At 36.0% G+C, this 14,063-nt stretch overlaps 2 protein-coding genes across 2 annotated transcripts; both read right to left on the bottom strand.

Moving 5' to 3' along the window:
- Positions 1–2,063: 2,063 nt before the first annotated feature.
- LOC104607690 (uncharacterized) lies at positions 2,064–4,853 on the bottom strand. The gene is made up of 6 exons (XM_088898878.1): positions 4,716–4,853; positions 4,424–4,589; positions 3,883–4,136; positions 3,570–3,781; positions 2,753–3,017; positions 2,064–2,636 (listed from the first exon to the last, which is right to left on the bottom strand). The coding sequence occupies exons 3-6, from the start codon at positions 4,132–4,134 to the stop codon at positions 2,340–2,342; spliced, it is 1,026 nt and encodes a 341-aa protein (XP_088755004.1). The 5' UTR covers positions 4,135–4,136; positions 4,424–4,589; positions 4,716–4,853; the 3' UTR covers positions 2,064–2,339.
- A 4,044-nt stretch (positions 4,854–8,897) lies between these two features.
- LOC104607691 (uncharacterized) lies at positions 8,898–13,859 on the bottom strand. Its single transcript, XM_010273383.3, has 5 exons — positions 13,709–13,859; positions 13,173–13,426; positions 12,833–13,044; positions 9,836–10,100; positions 8,898–9,463 (listed from the first exon to the last, which is right to left on the bottom strand). Exons 1-5 carry the CDS (start codon positions 13,797–13,799, stop codon positions 9,167–9,169), a joined length of 1,119 nt encoding a protein of 372 aa, XP_010271685.1. The 5' UTR covers positions 13,800–13,859; the 3' UTR covers positions 8,898–9,166.
- Positions 13,860–14,063: the final 204 nt, after the last annotated feature.

Here is a 14,063-nt window from a genome sequence, read left to right as displayed (position 1 = left end):
TGAATTCTTTTGCCATAAAGCATACGTCCCACAACCACTCACTTTCTCAGGTGACCTGGGCGTTATTGCTGATTACGCAGCCCGTAACACAGTCATCACCTTACGAAGGAGTTGGGGTCTACTCACAACAAAAACCGTCCCAACCCACTTTCAACATGATCTGTGTTCGTAATTCCATATATCTCACCATGAGACTGGGACTGATCATAAGACTGAGAGTTTGAGACCTATTATGTATATGATGTGTGGACGAATTGGGATCCCCTGCCAATAAAACAAGTTCCAACACCCTACTAATATGATCTGACACCACACATCTCACCATGAGACCGGGACCAATCATGTATAAGATGTGTGGTATCAAATCATGTTGATAGGGTGTTGGAACATATTTTGTTGATATGATATCTAAGCTCTGTGCGGACATAGATATTTTGGAACAGTGTTTTATTGTGAACAAATGGGGCCTCGCCTTAAAAGGTGGTGATATTCCATACTATTTTATTGGATAAATTGCTGAATCATTTCCTTAAGTTTTTTGTTGTTGTTGAAATCTCCCTTGAAGTTTGGTAATTACAATCACCTATGACATAGTTGCAAGTAGATTCCTCTTGTAAAAATCCTCTAAAAAGAAGCATTAAAATGTCCAAAATACCCGTATGGTTACTTTTGACCAAAATGTGTACTTTCTAATTTTCTCTTCATATGAATTGTTACCCTAAATCCTTGCAATCTCATTTCTGAAATTGATTTATAAACAAATTTGCCCTCCATATCAACCAACCATTCAAAGGTAAAACTGCAACTTTAAATTCTTTTTACCAACTAATGGTGGCTTAGTTCGTAGGAAATCTGACTTCTTGTATCAGAGACCTCGGATCAAATCCTGCTGCCACCAAGGACAGGGGGTTTAAGGTGGTAGGGATGGGCTACCCCCCTCCCTCCATTGTGTAGCCCTAAATTGGGATCTGCTCCTCACAGAGCGCACCTCACACCAACCTCATAGCCACATCCCACCCTATATTGGGAACATCTCCCCATGAATAATAAATACAAGTACAGAAGATATTCCCTATGTGTGGCCAGGACATGCTGTGAGGTCAGTGAGGCGCTCACAGAGTAGCAGATCTGGATTGTGTAGCCCCATGAATCAAAAAAAAAAAAAAAAAAACTTTAAATTCTTTTCTTTTCTTTTTTGCTGTTGTTGTTCATAGAGTTTGTATTGTTTTTTTTTTATCAGCCTCAATAATAATTGCATGGATATTTTGGACATTTTAATCCTTTTATTAGAAGATTCTAACAATAAATGTGTTAGAAAGTTCAGGGGAGGTGATTGCATTTACCAAACTTCAAGGGAGGGTGGGTCAAGCAATTGTGAAAGATTGCGAGGCCTTATGATCTGGCCAAGGCCAAACAAAGAGAGGGTGTTGGAACATATTTTGTTGGCAAAATGGCAGGTGATCCGGACTCATTGGACCAGTGTGGTACAGGGGAGCCTGAAGGCATGGGCTTGCCATCAGCCCATGCCCAGCACCCGGGCTGATATTCCTCCTCAAATATTATAAATTTATGAAATACTATAGCCCATTGGGGCGAGCATCACAGCAAGCTCGGCTGGCCGGCTGGGCTTTGCCCATCTTTGCTTCAGCAGTTCAGCCTAGATTACCTACCACCTACACTGCAACAATTCCATCTACGGTGCTTGGTTTGATAGAAATTACCGAAGAAACAGAAAGTTAGAGGAAAATTTCTTAGCAATTTCACAAAATTTGTTAAGAACTTTCCCACAACATTCTGTTTCCCTTATTTTCTCTCAAACCAAACATAGCTTAAGTGAACCAATTGCTAGACCAGTACAGTACATCACAAAGACGTACCAATCACCATTCTCCTCAACTCCCAACAAGAAACGAGTATTAGAACCTGGAAGCCAAGCAAAGAAGGTCAAATGGAAATGGCCATCAATCATGATCAACTGCCGATTTTTGAGGTTACTCATCAAGTGACGAACATGTTATATAAGAGTATATGACATGTAAGGGGGTGTTTGTCAACATGTATGGTTTTGCTTCTTAAAACAAACACAGACTGCCTAATCAACAAAATCGCATTGTTTTCTTTTGAAAAAACAAAAGAATTCATATTGACAAACCATCTCCTAAATATTCTAATGCAATATGGAAATAGAATTTTCATCTGAAAATGGATGTAGAAACTATATGGCTGAAGTAGATAAAAAAAAAGCTCTCACTCAAAAATTGGGAATAACCAGAAGAAAATTCATCAAGAAACAGAATAGAAGGGGTGAAAGCTTGATGCATCCATAGAGGGCAACTAGACTATTTCTCTCCAAGTAGAAGTGTCTTCACAATGGCATCAGGCATGCCATCAATGTAGGGGAACATGTGGCCTGAACCCTTAAGCTCATGGTAGTGAACCCAGGGAAGCTTTCCAGCAATGAAGCGTTGCGGGCTAGTAGGAACAAGCCCATCTTCATCTCCATGCCATAAGTGGACTGAACCTTCATTATTCGGAAAGGGGTTTTCGAGATCCATAGGGTCAAATTCCCAATTACCGAAACCAACGCGCATGTCACGATGCAGAGACTCTGATATGCCTTGCTGCCTGATCTGTGCCTGAGGATCCAAAGAGCATTCACAGGATCATTTCATGGGGCATTACAGCTAGAGAAAGAAACCTTGAACAATAGAGACAGTTCATCAGAAAGCTAGGAATGGGCCAGAATAGATACCACATAGGCTTCTCTGGCCTCAAACTTGTGGAAGACCTCTTTATCTTGGCTAGAAAGAATGTCAGGATTATGGGCTATGACATTGGAAGTAGGAAGAAATTTCTGGTTATTCCACCAGTAGGCGAGCCATGGTGCATAATGAGACAACCCAATAGACCACTGTTCCCCTGAAAGTTGCTGCTTGAAAGCTTCCTTTGACAAGTTGGTTGGAAAGCCAGGCCACCAGTAGTTGACAACCGGAGCTATAAGTGTTGCTCCTGCCAGCCTGCAAGTATATAAACTCCCCATTTAAGATCTGAACTACAGAGTGAACACATTACAAAGAGAAATGCAGAAATAGATGATGAATATAGTTCTTAGAAGGCAAACAAGAAAATCAATATAATGAATCAAGGTTTAGGATCCAGGCTTGGTGGTGCTTCACTACTATCTTATCACCTTTGATATGGTGTTTGGCCTTGTGTTTTTTGCAAGTTAGCCAGGCTTGAAGCCCTATGGCTACCTTTATATCTAGCCTGTGTTTTCTAGCTAAAATGGGTTGAAATATGAGAAACTCTAGAGCAACTGAGTTTATGCAACTCTTGGAAACTTTGACCAGACATAGTGGAACCCATAAAAAGAAATACTACAAGAGAAAAGTTGGATGTCTTTTCATGGGTTCCACCTTTGTTTATAAGGTAAAGAGATCCAAGAGTTGCATGTGCAACTTGTTGTTTATCGCATTCCTCCAGAAATTTATAACTGGAAAGTGGCTTCAGAACAAAGAAATTTCTTTATAAAATTGTAGAACAGTACTGTCCAAGTCCTAACAGCTTACCGGTGAGGAATATACTTGAGGCAGCTCCAAATCACTTGCCCACCCATGGAAAACCCAATCACATAGAATTTAGATCCCAATCCCAACTGGTCAGCCAGCTCTTCAATATCCAGAGCTGTACTCTTCTCTGTTCTCTTGGGATTAGGATCACTCTCTCCATACCCAGCTCTATCAAAAGACACCAAGTAGACGCCAAGTTCTTCAGCAGTTTCCTGGAAATAACGCCATTAGCATCAAAAAATTCTATACTCGGATATGGAATTCAATGACTCAGACTACCAAAACAGTTAAAGCAAAATTAGGCAATGGATACCTGTGACAGTTGGATCACATCATATCTGCAAGAATCAAAACCATGAACAAAGATGATCTTGTATTTGGCCTTGTCTTTTGGGACACCGTTCTCTTTGTAGGCCAAATGCCTACCATCTCTGAGTTTTATTCTAGGCCCTGTTACAGGTGGGCCATTTGGAGAACCACAGACCTTGGGTGGTGGAGGTTGGATGGCCTGATAAGCCCATGCAAGAAACCCCAAAAGCAGGACTACTGATATCTTCTTCAACATATCTGTAACAGTGAACATCCACAAACATTAAGGACACCCATTTAAACCAAACCTTGACTTTCAGATAAAAAACCATTTCTTTTCATATATTCAGCTCTAGAAATGATAAGAATCCAGGTCTTGATGGAACGAAATTTTGTATCAAATTGGTTTTACTGTTCTTTCACAAACTTCAAATCAAAGTTAATATTTGAAAAACGATTTAGGGAATGTAATCTAAAACAACGATATTGTAAAAAGATTAATCATCAAAGAACCAAATGAATCAGAAAGAAGAAATGAAACCCACCTGAAGGAAGTTGAAATGAACTGCTCTCAATTGCTTTTGGGGTGTGACTTGTGAGCCCTTGCTGATGCAGCTGATATCTTTTTGTTTGCTCCCACCATTTCTACAACTGCTCTCCCCTGGACCTTTATAGTGAAAAATTGAAGAAAAGTCTCCACAAGAGAATGTTCTGAACACATATAAAAAGCAAAATTTGAAGTTTGATTCCATATGAGGTTTCTGAAAATCTCTAGCTGGTAGCTACGCCTAACTTTTTTGACTTTAACGGCTATGAGGAATTGCAATCGGAACGTACCCTGTGAAGAATCGTGCAATCGGAACGGCTATGAGCATGGTCGGTTCAGTTGCATGGCAGAACCTGGAATCTACCCTCTAGAGGTTGGTTCCAAGCTTTTGGAATTGGAAGTTTGGAAGGTTTCGGGGTTGGTTCCAGGGTCTACCTTTGGAACATGTTCTTTTTTTTACTATCCCTGAGGAGTGCAAATGGATCGGACCATGATCCGATCCAATTTGGTCAAATTCGAATAACCCCTGTTCGGATCTTCAGATCAGATTGGATTCGGATCACCCTTATTTGATATGAGAAGATTCGATCCGATATATGTTATATATTTATAAATATAAACATATAATATATATATATATATGTGTTATTTATTTATAAATATAAACATATAATATATATATGTGTGTTATTTATTTATAAATATATTATTTGTATTGTATTTCTATAAATTTATTATATTATTTATTTTTTATGAGAAACATGTATATATATGACAAAAGTAATTGAAAAAAATACTTGTATTTTATGTTTTGTCTTTATTTCAATTGGTATATTTTATTTTTCTTTTAATAATTTATTAATTTTTAAAGAAAACAAGTCAGATCGGATCAAATCCGAAGATCCGACCAATCAATAGGACTCGAATTCAAATCAAGGCCTATTAGATCCGATCAGATCTTCGGATCGGATCGAAACCGACATGAACAATGTCAGGTCGGATTCGGATATGCCCTTATTTGAATCCGATCCAATCCGTTTGCATCCCTACTCTCCCTCTTAAAAAAATGAAACATGTCCTTTAACAATTTGATTTTCAATAATAATATATAATTTAAGACTTATATTATGTTTATTGATTAAATTGATAATTTAATATGTAGATTATTATAATATATTAACATATGATTTAAAATTTATGATATTATAATTTAAATTTTATAAATATTATCTTTACATTATTTATTATACACATACAAGTATAGCAGATGATCAAATTACTTAATAACTCAATGGTCAAGTGAGATCATGGCTTTTGTAACAATGAGTGCTTGTGTTCAAATCTTCACATTCATAAAAGTATTTTAGAGTTTATTTCAAGACCAATCCAAGGTTGATTCCACTATGGCCAACTAAGGTTGGTTTCAAGGCCAACCAAGGCCGCTTCATCAGATTGATTTGGGTAGGATTAGATAAGATCAATTCAAAGCCGGTTCAAAGGTCGATTCCGAACAAAACCTACCCATTTACTCACCCCTTCACATCATATCATCCATATCTAGGATTTGGCTTCCATATGGATGGGCCTGATGGGTCTCCTTCCTAGTTATGACAGTGCAATACATCGTCAGCAGTTATTATTATAGACTTACTAGTTACTAACGAAATAGGCTACAATTTAACGAAATTGGGAGGAATGCTAATTTAGTAAGACTAATTGATGGTTGGAAGTTGGAATTTGGAAATGTTTTCCTTTTTTATTTTTTTTAATGTACAAAACAGCATATTTATTAACTATAAGAATTCAGTGCATCAGGATTCAAAGTTTCCAGAAGCCATTCAGGAGGCGAACCAGTCCTAAGTCTACCAAAAAAATTCCTAACATGCAGAACTACTATTCTATGAATACACAAGACACAGATGAGAAGTATTTATGACAAAGTTTGGTTAAGTCTATTAGAGGAAGACAATGAGAGATTTTTCGCTCTTGGAATGGTCAACCCAATTAGTAGGGGACTATTGTGTGGAATTTTTGGAACGTATGGCTGGTCCCTTTTGATTGTAATGACAACTAATGGAGGAAGAAATATCAGTTGATGTAAAAGTCATATTTGCAGGTAGGGGTGTGAATGGACTAATTTTGGGTTGGATTAGTTCAGATTTAATGGTCTAAAGTATTTATTGGACTGGATTGGATATAATCCATCTGTAATGAATTTATATTAGATCGGATTGGATTGAACCAATATTTAATTCATTGATAGAAGATAAGAATTTAAGTGTTAATGGACCAAGTTTGGATTGGAATCGATCTAAATAACGAATTTGAATAGATTGGGCGGTCCAAACATTGAATTAGACCAGTCCAAAATGGTCCCAAATATTCATTGAATTAGATTGGACCTGATCCATTTATAATGGTCTCACACTGGATTGGATCCAATTCGACCAAATCCAGTCCAATTGACACCCTTATTCGTAGGTAATTTAATTCATCCAGATTACCAACTCTCCTTGTTGCTTCCTTATTTCTATTTTTGGGAATTATAATTCCTACAAAATTTACTGAATGAAACATATTTTTTCTTTTTTTTTTTATCCTTTTGGTAAGGAAGTCTGGGGATGAACATTGAATTTAGAGCAGATATTAAACAAGAACTGAGTATAGTGGAAATGTAGCTATATCTCAGTAGGTAGACTGTAATGAACCAAGTTCTTGTTTGGGTGCAGTAAGTAAACTAGAAAAGTTTATTCTTTAAAATCTGCAAAGTTTCTGGGCTTTTTTCATTTGAGGGGATTCCCTCTTGTGACATGTGGAGATATTTGTCTGATGGTCAGAGAATTTCACTGTTGCAGACTACCTAATTTAGTGAGCGTTTGGTAAGTTGGATCATCTTGTTTTTCTTGTTTTTGTCCATCTCACTCATACATCATCAAAGCCTCAAAGGTGGGAAAACTTGCTCATTGACTATTGTTTTGTTTTTCCTGTTGAGTGAATGAGAATGACTGTTTTGAAAAAACAAACGGTTTACAAGTTTCTATAAAGCGGATATTTCTTAAGATGACACTTTTTGTTTATTTATTTATTTAGTAATAATTGAAAGAGATGTGTGACCCATTTTTTAGGAAAAACGTGGCAGTTGACACTACAAACCCATCAACTTTTCCTCTGGAGTATTCAAATTGTGTTGGTTGAAAAATTGAAAATTTTATTTAGATTAGACTTCTAAACATCCAAGTTCCAACTTTCAACTACCTTCATTTTTGGTAGTTGAAGTACTGATGATCGCCAGCCCTTTGGGAGAATTCAGTAGTGAATATGAACACCTTTATTCAGTATTAAAGGTTATGAGAAAAATGAAAAAAAAAAAAATAGCTTGAGAGATATTTCAAAGATTACATCCGTTGAATTCTATATATACTAAGTAAGACTGTACCTAAGTTGCAACTGGGTGGTTGACATGATAATAATTAAAGTATAAAAAAATAAAAAGAAATTGAAGAAAAAAATTTAAATGCATATGTAATATTATATATTCATCATATTACATCAAAAGAAAAATTTGAGATGATCGGTTGACGGTGGAAAGAAGACAACAAAGATGGAATGAAGAAAGTTTCAATAGTGAGGGCAAAGGATGAACAAATTTGTTTGAATAGATTTATCAATGAATTCCTCATTTTTTTCAAAAATGCATTCTGGTGAGTAGATGAAATAGGCCCAATTCAACTTATAATCAAGTGTTTCTCAGAGTTTCTAGATAATGAACATAAACACTGGATGCATGCTTAAGTCTGATAAAACCAAAGGTGAGCATCATTCAAAAAAAAAAAAAAGCAAGGAGAATCTCAATAATTTAGCAATAGTTAGTAACAAGATAAAGAGAAAAATAATATTTTAAGTCAAGAAGTAGCCACGTGTATAAGCTCAATTAGCTTGGCCTGTTTGTGAGAACAGCTTGCCTGAACTTGGCTTGTGCCTCATGGCCTCTATGGCACATTTAGATCCACATGAGTTTGAAACAAGCTTGAATTGTATAAAGATATGGGACATATACTCATGTAAATATATCCAGAATTCCAATATTTATTTAAGCAGATACGCTAAGTTTATAGCCCAAAGGTTGTAGGTTCAGATTTAGACATACTACGTATCATCCTGTTTTTGAAACTCAGTAGAGATATAGCCTATGAGACCGGATCTAGTAGGCAAACCCTTGTGAGCATATACACTCAATTTTCACCAAAAAAAAAAAAATTGTACACTCAACAAATATCTAATAGATTACTTAGGAATTTGCTTTAAATCATTTCTAGGATAAGTTGGAGGTATTTATGACATAGCTGCTAGAAAATTTACTGAGTATTTATTCAATGTGCTCATTAGGGTGTCCTATCTGATCGAGTGATCGGGACCCTTTTAATTATGATTAAAACAGTCATTATCTTATTTACTTAAAAATTAATGCACAATTCATGAAACACTGATACATTATAAATAATATCGGCCAATACGGACCGATACCTTATTTTCTATCTATCTTTCCAAAAAACGAATACACATGGGACCATATTGGCTGATACATTTAGAACTTTAAAACATTGGTCAGTAATGATGGCTGAAACAGAACCTATCAATTGAAAATTGAAAATAACCAGAAGAAAACCCACCAAGAAAACCATTAATTAGGAAGATCAAACTGAGGGGTGGTTGATGGGCAGATACATGCATCTATAGAAATTTACTTCTCTCCAAGTAAAAGGGCTTTTACGATGGTTTCAGGCATGCCATCAATGTATGGAAACATGTGACCTGAACCCTTGAGCTCATGATAGTGAATCCATGGCAGCTTTGCAGCAATATAGCGTTGTAGGCTAACAGGAACAAGCCCATCCTCATCTCCATGCCATAAGTGAACCGAACCTTCGCCATTAGAAAACAGGTTCTCAAGGTCCATGGGGTCGAATTCCCAACTCCCGAACCCGACGATCAAGTCACGGTGCAGGGACTCAAAGTCTCCTTGCTGCCTGATCTGTGCCTGTGGAGAGCCAAAGAGAATTTTGATTAATCAGAAGTTAGTGTTTGATAGTGTGTTCTCTATAAGGTGTGGTGTGGTTGAAATCACATGGTTTGAAGTTTGAACCACACTTCACTTTATATAGGGTGCGGTATGTATCAGGACCAAGCAACCCACAAATATCCACAGAAACTTTATAAAAACTAGTGGAAATCAAATCTGCATCACACCGGATGGTTGAACCAGTGGCCTGGTAACCTTTCTGGGTCTAACCAGCTGATTAACCAGAAAACCCATGACCCAATGAGCTTTCCAGTTCTCAAGCCAGTCCAAATCTGGGATTAAAATTCATAGAGCTAGCTAGGGATGGATGGGCCAAAACAGATACCATACCACATAGGATTCCCTCGCTTCAAACTTCTGGAAGACCTCTTTATCTTGGCTACAAAGAATATCAGGGCTATGGGCTATAACGCTGGAAGCAGGAAACCATTTCTGAGTGTTCCACCAGTATGTGAGCCAGGGAGCGTAGTGAGACACTCCAACTGCCCAACGATCCCGGGGTAGTTGCAGATTATAGGCTTCCAGGGTCAAATTGGTGGGCAGCCCTCTCCACCAGTAGTTGACAACCGGTGCAATTAGTGTTGCTCCTGCTAGCCTGCAAGCATTTCAAACTTTCTATGTCAGAATTGCGATACATACCATACTTTTGGTATCATATCAAAACATATCGATCGATACATATCAGCTTTCAGGGTCATTGATACATTAAATACAACGATTTCAGACTAATGACCATATCCAATGGAAAATAGCCTTCTTAGAGATGGCCTGATTCAATTCAAGCTTGCAACCTGAAACTTTTTGTTAAGGTTATGTTTGGTTCAAAAGAAAAAGTAGGGAAAGGAAGGAAAAGACGGAAAAACCTATATAATGTTTATAAAAGATTTATAGTGAAACAAGATCTCCTGAAAGCAAAAGTTATGTGCACACCCTGAGATCATGGCATCCGGTCACGCTTAAGGAATGCCTGCCAATGAGTTTAAGATACAATTAATTATGGGAGATTCCCAATGTGTTTGGATTCTGCGTGTTTATTTATGGTAAGTCAATTATAAAAAAGTAACTTATGGCATAAGTTAAATTATTGTTAATTAAAAGTAAGTTCTTTACTTCTTTTACTTGGCGTAATTTACTTACTTTTCTGTTCATGGTCAGATGATGTTGTAGAAAAAGCATTTGTTTATAGGAAAAGAAATGCCCCCAAGGCCTTGTTTGTTTGCAGTGTAATTTTATTTATACTGATGAAAATGTATGGAAGTGCAAATGAGTTGAGTCCAAATTATAGTTTAATTTTGTTAGAGGTTTTACTTGTTTTCAGTCACTTCAGCTGTAACTAGAAGGCCCCTTAAGCATGGCTTATGGCTAGCACTGGTACAAAATAAAACATGGCCTCATAAGGCCTCATTTGGGAGGGCTTAGCTTTATCTTAGCCTGTAAGTGGCTTCTTTGAAATAGCTGAGAAAATAGGCTAAACAGGGGGCTACATGAATATGCAATGGCCAATTTGAGTCTCTTGTATCTCAAGTTTGAGGCAATGTGGGTCATGTCCTCCCCTGTTTTCTGTTTTTGGGTATATTTTTTATTAATAAAATAATTTTAAGATAGATAGTTACCCCTCCACTTGGAGTAAAATTTGGTGTTCAGCTTTTTAGGTGAAACCCACCTCACAAAACCAAAAGTCAAAGTAATGAAAACTTTATCAAACAGTCACTAAACAGGTATTTGATTCATCATACATTTATCATAAGTTATATTTTATAATAATAATAATAATAATAACAACAACAACAATAACTTATCACATAAATTAATATATATATATATATATATTTTAATTTTCTAGTGATGATCAGTTGACATCAATAGTAAAGTTATCTATAACACATCATATATGAGAGCTATAGTTGAGGTCATGCCGTGCTTTGGGCCTAAGTCATCAAATATGTTATATTAGTAATTTATATCATATCACATATAATATATGTATAAAATATATATTATTTATATTATATAAAGCATATATTTTGATTTTAAGACAGGTTATAAAAAGTAAATAAAAACATCATATTGTATAAGATTTACCCTAGCTTTATTTGAAAACCTGTCCTTACATCAGTAATTTATATAAATATAAAATATAATATCTAATATATTGAATATGTCATTTTATAATATATCGTATAATTAATATAAAATGACCACTTTGGAGTGTTTGTGTAAAGAACAAAGGTTTTTCAAATTAAATTTGTTCCAGAAGAGAGAATACAGGAACATGTTGGGGCACTTCTGTAGACAGGTTCAGCCAAAAACCCATGCTTGTCCATAATAAGCAGTAATTTAGCCAAACACATATGAGACACCTCTTAATTCTTTATCATTTTTTTTTCTTGAAAATGTAAATAGATTTGAATGTTTTGATAAATTTATTAAATATGGTATTTACATCAAGGGCAAAATTGTAACATAAATCCGAAAAAAAAAATAATTGTTATTTGCTACAGTAATAAATAATATAATATTTAGTGTACAAGCTTTTATAGAATTAAAATATTAAGGAGAGTCAATAATTATACTGTTAAAATGAATTATTGCAGTAGGCAAAACTGTCCTTATGCAATAAATTGCCTCTTACCTTTTGTTTTTTAAATAAGATAATTAGAGAAAGGTTTGGTGTAAAAAAACTAGCTGTAAAAAGTAATCTGGAGTTTTTTTTTTATTTATTTTTTAAGTGAATTGAGTGGTTAAACCAAGTGGTCCTACAATTCGATTCATGACTCAGTGGCCAAAACGGTTTTTCAGTGTTTTTAACCCATTGTTGATGTCCTTGAGCGGGCAGTTTAACAGTGACTCATTTAGGAGGTTATCGGGTTCTTGTATTATTTTATTTTTTATAGAAAAAAATCTATAATATCGCAAAGACATGATCTTAGAGGAACCTTGACCGATGAAAACCCATCTATAAATTTTCATAAATACCACCGGAATGGTTAACATGTTTTGGATACCAATTGATTGGTAACAAGTGTTTTTTGGATATCATATCTTTCCGATATTATAATTAATCCTTTTTTTTAAATATTTATATCTTTTAAATATTATAGTTGAATCCTTTTTTAAAATATTTATAAATTTTAAATATTATAGTTGAATCTTTTTTAAAATATTTTATATTGACAACATTATAGATCGACCCATTGATCTAAATGGTTGAACCTATAACCGATTGACCTAGAGGGAAGAACAATCCAATCTCCGGATCGGGTTTAAAAAAAAAAAAAAAAACTGGTTTACATCCGATATGTCTGAAAGAAGTGTTTGATACCGTACCTATGAGGGATATATTTGAGGCAGCTCCAAATCGCCTGTCCACCCATGGAAAACCCAATTACGTAGAATTTAGATCCGATTCCCAACTGGTCTGCCAGCTCTTCAATATCCAAAGCCGTATCCTTCACGGTTCGTTTGGGGTTAGGATCGCTCTCTCCATACCCAGCTCTGTCAAATGACAGCAAGTAGATGCCCAGCTCTTCAGCAACTCTCTGTAGAAATTAGAAAATACACCACTGGAATCAGCAACACAACTCTTTATCTTCAGATATGAAATCGAAAGTCTCAACCGAGAAGAAAGAAGCAGAAGTGAAACCAAAGCGCAGAGAGATGAGTAAACCTGAGGCAGTGGGATGGCATCATATCTGCAAGAGTCGAAGCCATGAACGAAGATGACTTTGTATTTGGCCTTATCTTTTGGGACACCGTTCTCTTTGTAGGCCAAATGCCTTCCATCTCTGAGTCTTATTCTAGGCGCTGTCACAGGTGGGCCATTTGGGGAGCCACAGATCTTGGGTGGTGGGGGTTGGATGGCCTGATACATCCATGACAGAATCCCGATGAGTAGAAGGACCGAAACTTTCTTGGACATGCCTGAAAGTGTTGAGTTTTCATCACGGAAAGTCATAAACATCGAGCAGATCCATTAAATTCAGATCAAAATCCAGTATTTTCCAATGCATCACTACAATTTAAACAACTTAAGATAACGAAATCTCGATGTGGAAGCGAGTTCATGAAGATTATATTATAGAAAGAGAAGGAACCCAGAAGTCAGAGTTAAGCGATGGGGCAATAAGAGATGTGATCTAATAAAAGAAAGAATGTGAAGAGATCAATCAAACAAGTGAAAGTGAGAAAAGAAAGAGAACCCACCAGAAGGAAGATGGAATGAGTTGCTTTGCATTGATTTTCGTGTGTGAGCCCTTACTGAAGCAGCTGATACTTTTCTGTTAGCTTCCGTCATTTCTACAATAATTGCTTTTTCCTGTACCTCTTATAATCCAGAGTCTGGAAATAACAATATATAGCAATTTATGAAGGTTGAGACTTTTGGCGTTGACAAAAATACCCCTCATTTATTTGACCACAACTCCCAAGTCCGAGACTTTACCAACCAGCTATAGTTGGCGCCTTGCAATGCGGCCAAGTGTATTGAGTTTTGATTTTACACAGAATATATATAATAATACATCAACAGTTTTAAAATGACTGATATTCAAAGGTTAGA

The sequence above is a fragment of the Nelumbo nucifera genome, chromosome 2 (assembly GCF_055504915.1).
Source record: "Nelumbo nucifera cultivar China Antique chromosome 2, China Antique-T2T, whole genome shotgun sequence".
Lineage (NCBI taxonomy): Eukaryota > Viridiplantae > Streptophyta > Magnoliopsida > Proteales > Nelumbonaceae > Nelumbo > Nelumbo nucifera.
Note: the sequence above shows the minus strand (reverse complement) of the source record. Positions and strands in the feature narration are given on the sequence as shown.